We start from the raw sequence: 17,825 nt of genomic DNA, 5'->3' as shown, positions 1-17,825 counted from the left end.
AAATACTGCACTCGGAGGCGGGCGCTTCAGCTGGCCCCTACACAAAAGTCACATATATAATAAGCGGGCAGTGGCTATTCAATGGCGGATACAGAGGGGGGGGGGGGGGGTTCCGGGGGTGCGCACCCCCCTTTATTTTTGCCGATCAATGCATTTGTATCGGGACATATGTTTTGCACCCCCCCCCCCCCCCCCTTTCGAAAATTCCTGCATCCGCCCCTGCTATTTGACCGTTACCGGCAAAATAGCCAAATTTACTATTTATTCACTGGTTTTAAAATGTAAGAATAATAATTAAATATCAAAATGTTATATTTAAAAACTTTTGTTACTGTTACTCATATAATGTTAAAGTGTAATGGCAACTTTAACTTAGCTGTATCCTTACTAATGGAAAAAGCTAGGAAAGCATGTTTTAAGATTAAAAAAACAATTGGATTGGATAATCCTTGTAAACTTTTAGAAAAATTATTTGATTCATTAGTAAGCCCCATATTGCTGTATTGTAGTGAGATTTGGGGTGTTTTTGATAACTCGGGAGACAATTCCATTTTGGAAAAATTCCATATGAAATTCATAAAAGAAATTCTAGGTGTTCATTGTAAAGCAATTAATGCTGCTTGTAGAGCTGAACTTTGCAGGCTACCGCTATGCTCAAAAATATCATTTTCTTGTATTAAGTTTTATGATCATATTTTAAGGTCTGAAAACACACTTATATCCAAAGTTTTTCTGGCAACTGAAAAAAATAACCCCTGGACAAAGAAGCTTTATTCTATTTTTAACAATCTAGGATTTTCAAACCTAGCTGGGGGAAACTTTTCTATTAAACAATATCTACCAAGTATTAAACAACGAGTGATTGATCAGTGCACACAGGATCAATCATCAAAAATTCATGATTCATCAAAACTAAAATTTTACCAACAATTTCATAATTCAAAGCAGCGTAGTTCTTATGTTGATGTTCTAAGTAATAGATTAGAAAGGTCATCTCTGTGTAAAATTAGATTGAGTGCACACAATCTTGCTATTGAAAAGGGGCGATATCTAGGTTTAGCCACCGACGAACGAGTTTGTAATGTATGTAAATCAGGTGAGGTAGAAGATGAAAATCACTTTTTACTGAAATGTGAATTTTTTTCAAACTATAGATTTAACTTTAAAAATAAGATATTAAATATACTTCCTACATGTTGTAGTGAAAATCAGCTAAATATTAATAGTTGTATTAATAGTAATTCTTTAAAAGTCCTGAAAGTGACTAGTTCTTATATACATAAATGTCTGATGTATAGAAACGAGATTTTAGCTTCTCATTTATAACATATTTAAATACTAGTAAATGTATGCTGTATTCATTGTTGTAATGCACTGTAATATGGGCCTTTGCCAATTATTGTAATTGTGTTTGTGCCAATAAAATATTTGTATTTGTATTTGTATTATAAACACTTAAACTTTTAACTATCAAATTAAGTGACGGTTAGTGTATAGAAAGGTATATACAATGTACTATGAAACCTAGAGCGATGGGCTTGTCTCTAAAGGTATAAAGAACCATATTTGTTAATCTTTATTAAAATGTAAGAATAATAATTAAATATCAAAATTTAATATTTAAAAACTTTTGTTACTGTTACTCATATAAACACTTTAACTTTTAACTAGCAAATTAAGCAGGAGGGCAAATTAAACCATATAAGAAAAAAGGACAGACAATGAAAACAAGCATGACACAACTGATTCTTCAAAGATCAGGCAACATGATTATAACAATGTATGAAAACTGTAACTTTTTTTCTAAAATTGTTTTTTTAAACAGTTCAGCGTCCTTAGCATGTAACATTTATGCAAAGCTGTCCTTTCTTCATACAACTACGAACAACGAGTGATGGGAATAAGCTGATGATAACAAATATGTGTTTAGAACATAATCATGTTATTAACAATAATTTATTTAGGTTCTTACCAAGACAGCGGTAATTATCTGGCAAAGAGAGAAAAGATGTTGAAACTATGCTAAAAGTGAAGGCTAACAAGAAAACTGTCCAAAGCTATATAATGGAGAAAACAGGGAAACAGATAGTGTTAAAAGATCTTCTCAACATTAAATCAGAATTGAAAAAAAATAAGCCTACATCTGGGAAGACGGATTTAGAACAAATATATGACATTCTATCTTCGAGCTGTTCTGAATCAGTATAGTCGAATACATTTTTTTAAAACAACAAGCTGCAAGCAATATTTTTCAAGACAGACACATGGGGATTGCATTTGATAGTTACCCAGAAATAATACTGGTAGATGCTACTTATAAGACAAATAGTGTGCGAATGCCACTCTACTTAATAGTCAATGTAGACAGAAACGAACAAAGTAAAATAGTTGCAGGAGGAAGAATTTATACTTTCACTAGTTATTGAACAATTCAAATTTAAGAACAAAAACTGGAAAAATATACGAGTTATATTAACTGACAAAGACATGACCGAAAGAAATGTATTGGGGAAAGCTAAACCTCAGACTAAGCTGCAGTTGTGTTGTTTTGATTTTACACAGATTTGGACATGAACTTTTTTATAAATATTTAAAAAATATATATTTAGTAATGTATATACAGTTGTGTTTTCTTGTTTTTAATTTATATTATAAAGTTATAAATTATTTATTTATGAACATCTTCAATATTTTATATTTGATTGTACTGTATTTTAAATGCTTGATATTGGCTTGGGACAGACACATACATACAAAATGTGGCGGGGTTAAACATGTTAGCGAGATCCGAACCCTACCCTTAACACCCGCAAAGTGGAAAGGGATTAATATAAGTTGCAAAACTTGTTTCCCAATCCACTATAAATAAATATGTTTAAACTAAACTACCCTTAACTGGGACAGTGATGTAACAGTATTTATGTAGCATTATATGTAAGAACGGAATATAAAAATCAGTTGAAAAAGGTTAAACTCATCAGATGGATAGATAGATGTATACTCTAAGAGTACTATAATAGTAGTCTCAGGTATATTAGATCAACCAACACTAAACTCCAAAATTCGCAAATCAACAAAAATTTAGAAAATAAAACGAAGCACAAACTTGAAATAAATTTCGCGGACTTATATTGCCAAGTTTAAAGAATGTGTTTGCTTGACAAGACTGCTGTCCATAGAACTTTTCATTTGGTAAAACAACTAAAATTGTCAGTGATGTAGAAAACAGTTTCAATTATGAGGTTTGACAGTTTTTTTTCTGAAACCAAGTCAAAATATCTCTAGGGGGAGGCAATGAAGCAACATACAACATAAAAAAACTGTAAAAAATGGAGTCTGTACGTTCCCCAGACCCACGGACATTCTAGTGACTCCTATTTAACAGTTTCTAAGTTAATTAAGACCCTGCTATCTACCATGCAGAGTATGATCTTTATAACATGAGGAGATGAAATAAGCTTGCAAATGAGACAACTATACACCAGAGTATGATTTTTATTATAATTATAAAAGGAGACCAAATTAGTTCAGTTGCATTCTTTCTAAATAGTATGCTCCTGATTATAGTAGGTATTGAAATAATGTATGCATATGGTATGTATCTTTATGCCCCTTGTTGTTGATGATTCATCTCACACAGCGACATAAGAAATACTAGATCATGTCAACGAAGATTTTAATCTTTGATTTGTGTTTCTTCTGGTTTAGTTTTATTGAGAATGGGTTAGTAAGACAATTCTTGGTTAAAAATTGCAGCTAGCAGCTTTTCATTTCATTTCTTTGTTGGACATGTCTCAGGTTTACTCTTATAAACCATATTCATTATTATCTGTGACGCCGGTCTTCGACTTGCATAGTGACGTTACCTAACAATAATCTTCATAGGAACGAAGAGCATGGACGTGAACGTCGAACAGTAACTGCTGCGATGAATTCCCTTACTTTTTCTATTGACACCAGATTCAATCCATCGGCAACTAATGTCTTTTCTGATCTCAGAAAAGCTGGACAGTTGTGCGATGCCGTTATTAAAGTTGGAAACCACGATTATCCGATTCACAGAGCAATTATGTCTGCATGTAGTCCGTATTTCAGAGCTTTGTTCACAGATTCCTTGTTTCATACAGATAGAAGAGAGGTGGTTATTCCGGGAGTTTCAGCCGAAATCATGGAAATGATCATAGACTATGCGTATACCAGGGACGTGAACATAACAGCTGACAATGTAGAACAAATTTTACCCGCTGCAGACCAGTTTCATGTCGCAGGATTGATTAAAGCTTGTTGTGACTTTCTTTACAATGAAATTTCTCCTGAAAATTGCATTGGAATACGAAAATTTGCCCGTTTTTATTTTTGTCATAATTTAGAAAAGAGCGCATTCAATTATATTATGAATAAATTTGGAGAAGTTTATTCTAAAAGTAACGAATTTCTGCAGTTAGACATCGAAGAGGTCTGTGACTTACTTAGCTCAGATCAATTAAATGTAAAAAATGAAGAAATAGTTTTTGATGCCGTTCTTAGATGGATAGATTATGAACCTGAATATCGTAAGGTTCATATTGCCCGGCTATTACGCACGATCCGTTTGGGTTTGCTTACAACTCAGTATTTTGTGGAAAAAGTCAAGTCACATCCGTATGTCAAAGAAAATGACCAATGTAAACCAATAGTAATCGAAACATTAAAATTTCTGTACGATTTAGATATGGACGAGGAGAAAGATGTTGATTTAAATAACCCAATAGCAAAACCAAGGGTTCCACATGAAGTTTTGTTCGTTATTGGAGGATGGAGCGGAGGATCTCCTACAAATATATTAGAAACATATGATACACGTGCTGACAGATGGGTAGTATGTGAAGCTGTTGACCAAGGTAAGACAAATATGTTTTCAATAAAAAGAAATGTATAATACACGTATTCAGGCATTTATGACTCATTGGTTTTCAAATGTTTTGATTTGAACGTTTTTATTGGAGTTTAATACGGATAAAAACACACTTTTGACATGTTTGACATTCTAATTTTATAAGTCTTATGCTTTTTACCAAAACCAGTTTCATACGAAAACTTGCGTATTTATTAAGCATAAATCTTACAGCAATTCTCTCCATTAAAGGTCCTAGAGCATACCATGGAACAGCAACAATAGGACATGCCATTTATGTAATAGGCGGATTCGATGGTGTGGAGTATTTTAACAGCGTTAGATGTTTTAATCCTATTTACAAAGAATGGTCAGAAGTTGCTCCAATGAATGCAAAACGGTATTTATATAACTTCAACATAAGATATTTAGTTAAAACAATTATGTCAATACAAGGTCTGTTAGTCTTCATTGACTTGATATCTGTATACAAGATATCTTATCTATTTTCAATGTGATACATTATTTAAATTTTAAGATATATCATGATTTGTTGGAAACACCTTAATTATTGTTTTCGATTTTTTTATGAACAATATCAGATATCTTCTTCTTCTTCTTCTGATATACAGTTACAGCTTCATTATTATTGAAGATTACGAACTGTTGATATATCTGAGATATTTTCGCTTTTTTCAATGTGTCAAGGATTTGCTCGAATAACAAATAACGCCATAAACGCGTTGACGTTACAAAGATAACGTTAGTAACAGTGCGCTGAATAATATCGGCATATCACTACTGTGATCGCCGCGATAAATATAAAAAAGAAGATGTAGTATGATTGCCAATGAGACAACTCGCCACAAGAAACCAAAATGACATACAAATTAACAACTATAGGTCACAGTACGGCTTTCAACAATGAGCAAAGACATTACTATATACATTTTGTAGTCAGCTATAAAAGGCCCCGAAATGACAATGTAAAACAATTCAAACGAGAAAACTAACGGCCCATTTTATATAAAACCACTGAATTACAGGTTTCAGATAAGCCTTTTTGTGTTGATGCAGCGTAAAGCTGTCATCAGCAATCATGCAATCAATCACTACTGTTCCTTTTTTGGGGGTTATTATTCCAGTTTCAAGTGACCCAAAATTTGCCTTCTTTTTTTAACACAACAGGCAATCGTGAGATTTTATTGCCTTTTATCATTTGATGGTTTGAAAATGTCAATTAAACTTTACACAAAAGCACATAAACCACAATTTGTACCTAAAGTTTTAACATTATATACCTCCAACTCCAATTTAGTTTCGAAAATTTTATAATTTGTTGCTTTTGAAGAAGTTCCAAATCGATCAAATATTTCATCCGTTTTCGAAGTTATAAGACCAGCACAAAAGGAGATAATGAAGTTTCTATATCTATATCAATTGTATATCAACTAAAAACTTCAAAATTTCACAATTTGAAATTTTGATATTTTAAAACTTTGATCAAAATATTTAAAATTTCTAATTTTTTTAAAACTTGGAATAGATAAGTGTTACACGGACCAATTCACATCCATCTATTTGACATCGTAAGGAAACCTAATTTTTTAAAAGCTCTTACATTGCCTTAAAAACTTTCTGATAAAACTGGTTATATTTTAACGTTTCGCAAATCTCATTGAGAGCATTGAGTACGGTTTGCAGGACACGTGGATTTTCTGCCAGACAGACTCAATATCATCGTACAATATCACTAAATGCGCAAATAAAAGGCCAAATCTTCAGAAATTGTTATGAGACAGAAATATTTTATCTAGATGAAAAAAAAAATCTTCTAAATGATTCAAAAATATTCAGAGAGGAGATAGATTTGCTCCTTGCGTTACACCACTTGCACATGCGGAAGTTTCAGAATTGCCATTTTTGTATGAAATACGATATGTCAGTATGTACTTATGTTTAATATGACTGTATTTCCCATTTATATGATCTAGCAACATTTGATTAAATAACTCATATCTCCACACAGTATGAATGCACACAATAATTTTCGTTTTTCACATTTTAAGGCGTCAATAAGTAAGTATACAATTTATTATCAATAGTAGAGACGTTAAGCACGTTATTGCGTCAATGCCGTGAAATGCGACAGAGCAATTTGATAAATAGCTCTTCTATGAAAACTAACTAGTTCAGCTTTATGAAATTTATATCCATAGATTAGGCAGGTATTACTGTTTCCAAAAATATTAAAAATATTCTTTAACTTTTCATAATAGTTTCAAATAATGATACAAATATTACCAAAACGTCAAAAATATGCGTGTCAGACGTAACAATTTATTCGCAAAATTACTTTTGCGGGAATTTTTGTGGTCTAATAAAAAGTTTAAAATCCGCGAAAATTCGCTTGGATGATAAACTTCTAATATAATTTATGACGCTATTGCTGTTTTTTGTGTTGATCGAACGGTAAAAAAATATTTTTTCAAAAATGAATAGTCCTCGCCATGGTCAGGTTTCTGAAAATGGTAAGTTATCAAAATCTATCGCTTTTTAAAATATCAGAGGATACAAAATTTTGTTTTTATGAATTATTCCTACAAATGTGCTTAGACAGGCCATTTCAAATCCGGAATTTTACAGCACTCGCACCACAAATAAAAACGCATTGGCCTCGGGAAAATGTTTTGCAAAATTGTCCAATGTCGAATTTCGCCGCTTTTTACAAAAACACTGTCAGTTTCAACGTCATTTTATTAAATATTCAATTTGTAGCATATAAAACAGTGCTTTATCGTAATTGTGCTTTCACCCCACAATACGATAACATACTTTTTGATAAGCTGTTAAGTCGAAATGACTTCGTTTTTTAACAAATCAAATGTCTTGCAAGTTTGTCCACTGAGCAATTTCCTTACGTTTTGAACGTTTTCGATTCGGGACGCTTTACATATATGTGTTTTCAAATTATTTCTAAAAGTTTGTTCTTTGTTTTTGGTGTTAAACACAACATTATGTATAAGCGACATTTGTTGTATTTTATTGACCTGTCATCAAAGGTAGGAAAAGCCGGACATCAGGCGACCTTAAGTTAAGATAGTTGCAATAACTGTCGATTAGGATCGGAGTCAAACAAATCTCGCCGCGAGCGTATCTTAAAATTACCATGCTTTTTATCACTTTATATGAACTCATTAGGCCAATCATCCTCCTAGGCCATCAAATTTGAAAGCAGTTCGTATAATCATATGATATATGAATATATTTCATTGTTTTTAAATAACAAGTACGGCTCGATTTTATGTTTTAAGATCAGAGGACAAAACAAAATAAACAAATTATAAATTTCGAAAATAGATACAATCATAGAAACCACGATAAGAACTGCAATATATAAAAGTAGCTATAATCAAATAGAAAATGAATACTTATCTAAAATGAAAAAAAAACATATGGTAATTTGTCAATAAATAGGTAAAATATTAATTACAGAACAAATGAATTTCATATCCGAGTCAGAGAGAATTAAATATTGTAAAGAGATAAAGAAACTAAAAAGAAAAGAGCAAAAAAATAAAAGTTACAATAAATATAAAGAAAAATACAACACAAGCCGAATCAGAAGTCCGAAAATTTCATTTGCTTGCGTATCTACCAGTAGCAAATATTTCATACATATTCAAGACTTTGAAGTATCCATATAGATCAAAAATGATTACAATATAAACGAACAAAGTATATACTCGATTACCGACGTAAAACGTCAAATTTTGACGTTACCAATTGGGACGCAATATCGTGCGTAACGTCAGAGTATTTATTGTCTAAACCCAATAATTTACTTTCATTATTTGAAATTATTCTGATAATTGAAAAAAATTACGAATTTGTCAAAACAATTCAAAAAGTTGGGAAAGTTCTTAGAATCTTTTACACAAAAGATTCTTTCTTATAAAGAAGTAAGCAGATTGAACTACGTCTGTTACAACTTCGTTACATGTATGCAACACAGTATCATGATGCTATTCTCTGTGTTTCTGTATACCACTATAAATAGAATTTATATAATCCCACAGTTAATTTGTTGGTCTAGGTTAAAACATTTCTTCCAAAGAACCATTTATTTCTGTTTTGTTTTTCAGTTTATCTTTGTATTAAACTAACACTCAGTATTCAATTAGTGACTTTTTAACTGCAACTGCATTTTTTCTATTGTGTTTTTTAGTTGTTATGTGAGCGTGGCAGTATTGGATGGGTATATCTATGCCATGGGAGGATTCGATGGACATATACGTCAAAATACGGCTGAACGATACCAGGCCGCCAAGAACCAATGGAGCCTTATTCAACCAATGACCCACCAAAGAAGTGACGCAAGTGCTCATAGTCTAAATGGTAAGTTACGATTGTACCAATCTTGATATATAATCTCAGTGAGATATCGGATTTTAATTATATTAATGAAAACTAGTATCAAATAGCTCTGTGGTTTTGATCAATCGTGAAATGTACAAGAACATACAGTTTACAGATTAGTGGAATAGATTTGCAATCCTGGTCGTTTTCACTGAATAGTTAATGTAAAAATTTACTAACAGTCAGTCGTGTCATTCCTGAGGAAAGTGCATAGCAACCATGTATTTTGCATATACAACACTTAAATTTGACTTGAAACAATTTCATTCTAAAAAGATGTGCTTCACTCTGAACAGTAATGATTTGGTAAAGCACATAGCAACCACATATGTTGATTGATTGTTGGTTGCTTAACGTCATGTGGACAATGTTTCATGCATGTACAGGAAGATCGTATTCTTTGATCTTCAATGGATTCCATTTTAATGACATTTTAATTTTGATAGATTCCCGAGAGAATCTCAGACAAAGATTTTTTAGACAAAGATAACTTATATAAACCATAAATATTTTGAAACATTAAACACAGTTTAAAGGTAGATAGCAACCATATATTGTAAACATATTGACCCAAGTTTTTAAATGAACAACTGGACTTTAAAGTTTAAGTAAATTTTCAGGAAGTCTCTAAGGACTATTATGATTTAGAAAAGCACTTAGCAACCATGCGTTTTCCGAAAAGTTATGACATAACCTGTGAAATAAATTAATCTTGCAATTCCAGTTCTGGTTTATTTCCTGATAGATTATCATTGTACAGAATAAAACTTGTAATTTTCGGAATGACCAATAGTTATTATACCATTATTGTATCTTGTTTTATCAGTAATCCAAACTACAAACTTTTAGGAGTAATGGAAATTCCAAAGTCTGTTAAAATATTAATTAGGATGAAAAATTGCCAAATGCAACAGTTTGACTACACCTTCTCTTCGGTTTTTGTCTTCATGAAGATAAATTAAAAACGTTTTATATTTTATCTAGTTTTGTTTCATATTAAAAGACACAATGTCTAAAGTTGATACCAACAGTTCTGTAATGTGATTAATGTACTAGTTCTAGAATATGTTTTAAGTGGACATGTTTATCAATAGACAATCCCATGGGAAAGAAGTGTGCATCCATTACCTTTATTTGTTATAAGAAGCCCTTTTAAAGTGCCTTACTTTTATCTTTTGATAAAAGAAAACATTCTTGCTTTTGGAACATACACATACAAATTAGTATTTTGAAATAAGTACATGCATTTGGATTACTGTAAATTCAGAAATTATTGCCATGTTTTTATTATAGCGAAAAATGTGACAGGATTGTAAACACAATAATTAAACTTGAATTTTGAAATATTTTATATGAATTAAACAGGATTTTTCTCAAAATCATAAAAAATTAAATCAATTTAATTCTAAAATTACAAAATCGAAATAATAAATACACACAAAAATTTCGGAATGTACAGTACATACAACCTTTTAAAAGTACATGCCAATGTTGGGTACACCACTGAATAAAGTAGATTTCATAAGATTTGTAGCTCATCAATTTCTATTAAAATTTAATGTACTTCCCAATGTGACCTATACATCACATTAATTTTAAGTCCATGGTATAGCTAATGATAATACATAGGTGCCTTCAGAAACCTCTTTTAATATATAATCTTACCTTTTTTATAGGAAGAGTTTATATTTGTGGTGGCTTCAATGGTCAAGAGTGTTTAAGTTCCTGTGAGTACTATGACCCTCCAACTAACCAGTGGACAATGATTGCCACCATGAGGAATAGGAGGAGTGGTATCGGAGTTATAGCATACAGAGACTGTATCTTTGCTCTGGGTGGTTTTAATGGCATCACCAGAATGAATACAGGAGAGAAATACAACCCAATAACTAACCAGTGGAGTACAATACCAGAAATGTATAATCCTAGAAGTAACTTTGCCATTGAAGTAAGTATACAACCCTATAACTAACCAGTGGAGTACAATACCAGAAATGTATAATCCTAGAAGTAACTTTGCCATTGAAGTAAGTAAACAACCCTATAACTAACCAGTGGAGTACAATACCAGAAATGTATAATCCTAGAAGTAACTTTGCCATTGAAGTAAGTATACAACCCAATAACTAACCAGTGGAGTACAATACCAGAAATGTATAATCCTAGAAGTAACTTTGCCATTGAAGTAAGTATACAACCCAATAACTAACCAGTGGAGTACAATACCAGAATTGTATAATCCTAGAAGTAACTTTGCCATTGAAGTAAGTATACAACCCCATAACTAACCAGTGGAGTACAATACCAGAATTGTATAATCCTAGAAGTAACTTTGCCATTGAAGTAAGTATACAACCCAATAACTAATCAGTGGAGTACAATACCAGAAATGTATAATCCTAGAAGTAACTTTGCCATTGAAGTAAGTATACAACCCCATAACTAACCAGTGGAGTACAATACCAGAATTGTATAATCCTAGAAGTAACTTTGCCATTGAAGTAAGTATACAACCCAATAACTAATCAGTGGAGTACAATACCAGCAATGTATAATCCTAGAAGTAACTTTGCCATTGAAGTAAGTATACAACCCTATAACTAACCAGTGGAGTACAATACCAGAAATGTATAATCCTAGAAGTAACTTTGCCATTGAAGTAAGTATACAACCCTATAACTAACCAGTGGAGTACAATACCAGAAATGTATAATCCTAGAAGTAACTTTGCCATTGAAGTAAGTATACAACCCAATAACTAACCAGTGGAGTACAATACCAGCAATGTATAATCCTAGAAGTAACTTTGCCATTGAAGTAAGTATACAACCCTATAACTAACCAGTGGAGTACAATACCAGAAATGTATAATCCTAGAAGTAACTTTGCCATTGAAGTAAGTAAACAACCCTATAACTAACCAGTGGAGTACAATACCAGAAATGTATAATCCTAGAAGTAACTTTGCCATTGAAGTAAGTATACAACCCAATAACTAACCAGTGGAGTACAATACCAGAAATGTATAATCCTAGAAGTAACTTTGCCATTGAAGTAAGTATACAACCCCATAACTAACCAGTGGAGTACAATACCAGAAATGTATAATCCTAGAAGTAACTTTGCCATTGAAGTAAGTATACAACCCTATAACTAACCAGTGGAGTACAATACCAGAAATGTATAATCCTAGAAGTAACTTTGCCATTGAAGTAAGTATACAACCCCATAACTAACCAGTGGAGTACAATACCAGAAATGTATAATCCTAGAAGTAACTTTGCCATTGAAGTAAGTATACAACCCTATAACTAACCAGTGGAGTACAATACCAGAAATGTATAATCCTAGAAGTAACTTTGCCATTGAAGTAAGTATACAACCCTATAACTAACCAGTGGAGTACAATACCAGAAATGTATAATCCTAGAAGTAACTTTGCCATTGAAGTAAGTATACAACCCTATAACTAACCAGTGGAGTACAATACCAGAATTGTATAATCCTAGAAGTAACTTTGCCATTGAAGTAAGTATACAACCCAACAATAACTAACCAGTGGAGTACAATACCAGAAATGTATAATCCTAGAAGTAACTTTGCCATTGAAGTAAGTATACAACCCAATAACTAACCAGTGGAGTACAAAACCAGAAATGTATAATCCTAGAAGTAACTTTGCCATTGAAGTAAGTATACAACCCTATAACTAACCAGTGGAGTACAATACCAGAAATGTATAATCCTAGAAGTAACTTTGCCATTGAAGTAAGTATACAACCCCATAACTAACCAGTGGAGTACAATACCAGAAATGTATAATCCTAGAAGTAACTTTGCCATTGAAGTAAGTATACAACCCTATAACTAACCAGTGGAGTACAATACCAGAAATGTATAATCCTAGAAGTAACTTTGCCATTGAAGTAAGTATACAACCCTATAACTAACCAGTGGAGTACAATACCAGAAATGTATAATCCTAGAAGTAACTTTGCCATTGAAGTAAGTATACAACCATATAACTAACCAGTGGAGTACAATACCAGAATTGTATAATCCTAGAAGTAACTTTGCCATTGAAGTAAGTATACAACCCAACAATAACTAACCAGTGGAGTACAATACCAGAAATGTATAATCCTAGAAGTAACTTTGCCATTGAAGTAAGTATACAACCCAATAACTAACCAGTGGAGTACAATACCAGAAATGTATAATCCTAGAAGTAACTTTGCCATTGAAGTAAGTATACAACCCCATAACTAACCAGTGGAGTACAATACCAGAATTGTATAATCCTAGAAGTAACTTTGCCATTGAAGTAAGTATACAACCCAACAATAACTAACCAGTGGAGTACAAAACCAGAAATGTATAATCCTAGAAGTAACTTTGCCATTGAAGTAAGTATACAACCCAATAACTAACCAGTGGAGTACAATACCAGAAATGTATAATCCTAGAAGTAACTTTGCCATTGAAGTAAGTATACAACCCAATAACTAACCAGTGGAGTACAATACCAGAAATGTATAATCCTAGAAGTAACTTTGCCATTGAAGTAAGTATACAACCCTATAACTAACCAGTGGAGTACAATACCAGAAATGTATAATCCTAGAAGTAACTTTGCCATTGAAGTAAGTATAAAACCCAATAACTAACCAGTGGAGTACAATACCAGAAATGTATAATCCTAGAAGTAACTTTGCCATTGAAGTAAGTATACAACCCCATAACTAACCAGTGGAGTACAAAACCAGAAATGTATAATCCTAGAAGTAACTTTGCCATTGAAGTAAGTATACAACCCCATAACTAACCAGTGGAGTACAATACCAGAATTGTATAATCCTAGAAGTAACTTTGCCATTGAAGTAAGTATACAACCCAACAATAACTAACCAGTGGAGTACAATACCAGAAATGTATAATCCTAGAAGTAACTTTGCCATTGAAGTAAGTATACAACCCCATAACTAACCAGTGGAGTACAAAACCAGAAATGTATAATCCTAGAAGTAACTTTGCCATTGAAGTAAGTATACAACCCAATAACTAACCAGTGGAGTACAATACCAGAAATGTATAATCCTAGAAGTAACTTTGCCATTGAAGTAAGTATACAACCCAATAACTAACCAGTGGAGTACAAAACCAGAAATGTATAATCCTAGAAGTAACTTTGCCATTGAAGTAAGTATACAACCCAATAACTAACCAGTGGAGTACAATACCAGCAATGTATAATCCTAGAAGTAACTTTGCCATTGAAGTAAGTATACAACCCAATAACTAACCAGTGGAGTACAATACCAGCAATGTATAATCCTAGAAGTAACTTTGCCATTGAAGTAAGTATACAACCCAATAACTAACCAGTGGAGTACAATACCAGAAATGTATAATCCTAGAAGTAACTTTGCCATTGAAGTAAGTATACAACCCAATAACTAACCAGTGGAGTACAAAACCAGAAATGTATAATCCTAGAAGTAACTTTGCCATTGAAGTAAGTATACAACCCAATAACTAACCAGTGGAGTACAATACCAGAAATGTATAATCCTAGAAGTAACTTTGCCATTGAAGTAAGTATACAACCCCATAACTAACCAGTGGAGTACAATACCAGAAATGTATAATCCTAGAAGTAACTTTGCCATTGAAGTAAGTATACAACCCTATAACTAACCAGTGGAGTACAATACCAGCAATGTATAATCCTAGAAGTAACTTTGCCATTGAAGTAAGTATACAACCCAATAACTAACCAGTGGAGTACAAAACCAGAAATGTATAGTCCTAGAAGTAACTTTGCCATTGAAGTAAGTATACAACCCAATAACTAACCAGTGGAGTACAATACCAGCAATGTATAATCCTAGAAGTAACTTTGCCATTGAAGTAAGTATACAACCCAATAACTAACCAGTGGAGTACAATACCAGAAATGTATAATCCTAGAAGTAACTTTGCCATTGAAGTAAGTATACAACCCAATAACTAACCAGTGGAGTACAATACCAGAAATGTATAATCCTAGAAGTAACTTTGCCATTGAAGTAAGTATACAACCCAATAACTAACCAGTGGAGTACAAAACCAGAAATGTATAATCCTAGAAGTAACTTTGCCATTGAAGTAAGTATACAACCCAATAACTAACCAGTGGAGTACAATACCAGAAATGTATAATCCTAGAAGTAACTTTGCCATTGAAGTAAGTATACAACACAATAACTAACCAGTGGAGTACAATACCAGAAATGTATAGTCCTAGAAGTAACTTTGCCATTGAAGTAAGTATACAACCCAATAACTAACCAGTGGAGTACAAAACCAGAAATGTATAATCCTAGAAGTAACTTTGCCATTGAAGTAAGTAAATAATGATTCTAAGCAGATAGAATATGATGTCCATTTGATACAGTTTTTCCATAGCAGATATAAATGTATAATAAGTAAAACTTTAATAAAAATTCAGCAAATGAACAAGTTTCAAAGACAAAATGCTCTATTTTAGTATTAAACTTTGCATATTCAAAATGTTTGATTTACTGCATAATTATACATAAGTGAAATACCACAACTGTTTATCTGGTGCATCTTGGATACAAGATGAGTGTACAAAGAGACAAAAATCTCACAAGAAAATTACCGTTAAATCAAATCTTTATTCTTTTTTTTTAAATAGCAAAAGCCAAATTTAACTTTACATTGTAGAGGACACCTTTGGCTATTTACAATAAAGCCTACACGTCTTCTCCTTATATTTGATTTTTTTAATTTTAATTTTTGTTCTGTTATTTATTTTAAAGGTAATTGATGACATGATATTTGCTATTGGTGGCTTTAATGGAGTGACAACAATATTTAATGTAGAATGTTATGATGGATCTACAGATGAATGGTATGTTAATTTATATTCTAATTGTAACACACATGTAAATAAAATGCAATAACTTCTAAACTAAGTCTACAGCAATAATTTTGTCAATTGAAATTGATGCCTTTGATTGATAATTTCCTTTGTTATGTTAAAAATCTTAGGAAATTGATTTCTTCAAATAAAACTGGAATTTTTGCATTATTGTAAATAGCTTATATAGATTGAATAAGATTTGAAGTTTTAATAAATTATTGTTGACAGGTACGATGCCACAGATATGAACCTGTATAGAAGTGCCTTAAGTGCATGTGTTGTTTCTGGTCTCCCAAACATACACGATTATATATATAAAGATAGAGAGAAGACAGATGATAATGAAGAAAAAAGAAAACGAAAAAGTCCTGCTTGAAATATTATAAAGACAAAATAAAATATTTATTTTTTAAGTTTATGCGTTGTCACTGTGACCAGCTATCAGAAATGATTTTATTTAAACATTACGAGTCGGATCTGACTTCCTTTCTAGACTGCAATCAAACAACTCTACCTTACTATATGGGGCAATATGTGCAATTATTTCTCCGTAGGCGGTAATAGTAACATTTTCTGCTGTAGCTCAGCCCATATCTTAAACTTATATATGTATGATGGCTTGTTTCAAAGCTCAGACATTTTCACATACATGGTTAAATTTTCAGGGTAAGAAGTGTGATTCATTTTTCCGTAAATTTGCATACCCCGAAAATCCTTTTGTGATGCGGCTCTTCATGGTAAAAAGTCCCTTTTTTCACACAATAATTTCTTTAAAAATTTAATACTTTGAATACATATAATAACTCCATAGTTTTTACACATTTATTCTAAGGTCCTATACTTTCCAGATCAACACAAAAAGTTGAGCTCAGTCACTTGTTAAAAACTTAAGGAGGCTCGCAGGTGTAAAAAAATCGGCAAAAAATTAAACATTTGTTTTTTCATTACAAATTGTAATTATTACACAATTAACTATTACTTTATTATATGGCACAAAAATAACCAAGAAAAATCGATTTGGTTTGGCCACAGATGACTTTTAAAATGTTCATATCATTGAAAAAGCTCCAAATTATCTCCCTTTGGTGCAAAAAAGGCATTTTTGGACGTTTAAATTAAAATATCTTTTTAAACTCATCAGTGACCTATATTTTTTATTATTGTTTACAAACATGCTGTACATAAACTAAATAATTGTAAAATTTTAGCGATTTCTGTAATTTACTTATTTTTTTATTTCGATATTTCCAATATTTCTCCTATTAGTTCAACAGAAAAAAAAGGACATTAACAAAAATGTATGCTTCTTTCAGAGGCAAATTGTGAGCTTAAATGAACGGTGACCCCATATTTTTATTTTATATTTCCATTAGGTATAAGATAAGGTTAAATCATAGAAAAATATAGGAAAATCCTATATTAGAAAAAAAAAGTTGATTTAGACCCGCGAGCCCCCTTAAACATGTTCAATATCACTACACAGAGATTTTTTGTTCCTCAATCAGAGGCGCATTAGGGATAATGTCCCATATACCTCAATTTACTTATTGTGGGTTAGTGTCCCTTATCTCAAAGCTTTTTAAAACATCAATAAATAAACTTGCA

The 17,825-nt window shown here is 32.0% G+C and overlaps 1 protein-coding gene across 1 annotated transcript; it reads left to right on the top strand.

Annotated features, from left to right (window-relative positions):
* The first annotated feature begins 3,866 nt into the window (after positions 1-3,866).
* Positions 3,867-16,633, top strand: LOC134706382 (kelch-like protein 10). The gene is made up of 6 exons (XM_063565278.1): positions 3,867-4,880; positions 5,126-5,273; positions 9,102-9,271; positions 10,969-11,240; positions 16,117-16,208; positions 16,449-16,633. Exons 1-6 carry the CDS (start codon positions 3,929-3,931, stop codon positions 16,594-16,596), a joined length of 1,782 nt encoding a protein of 593 aa, XP_063421348.1. The 5' UTR covers positions 3,867-3,928; the 3' UTR covers positions 16,597-16,633.
* Positions 16,634-17,825: the final 1,192 nt, after the last annotated feature.

This window comes from Mytilus trossulus, chromosome 2 (genome assembly GCF_036588685.1).
Source record: "Mytilus trossulus isolate FHL-02 chromosome 2, PNRI_Mtr1.1.1.hap1, whole genome shotgun sequence".
Lineage (NCBI taxonomy): Eukaryota > Metazoa > Mollusca > Bivalvia > Mytilida > Mytilidae > Mytilus > Mytilus trossulus.
The sequence above is the reverse complement of the archived record's forward strand: the minus strand, read 5'-3'. Positions and strand labels throughout refer to the sequence as shown.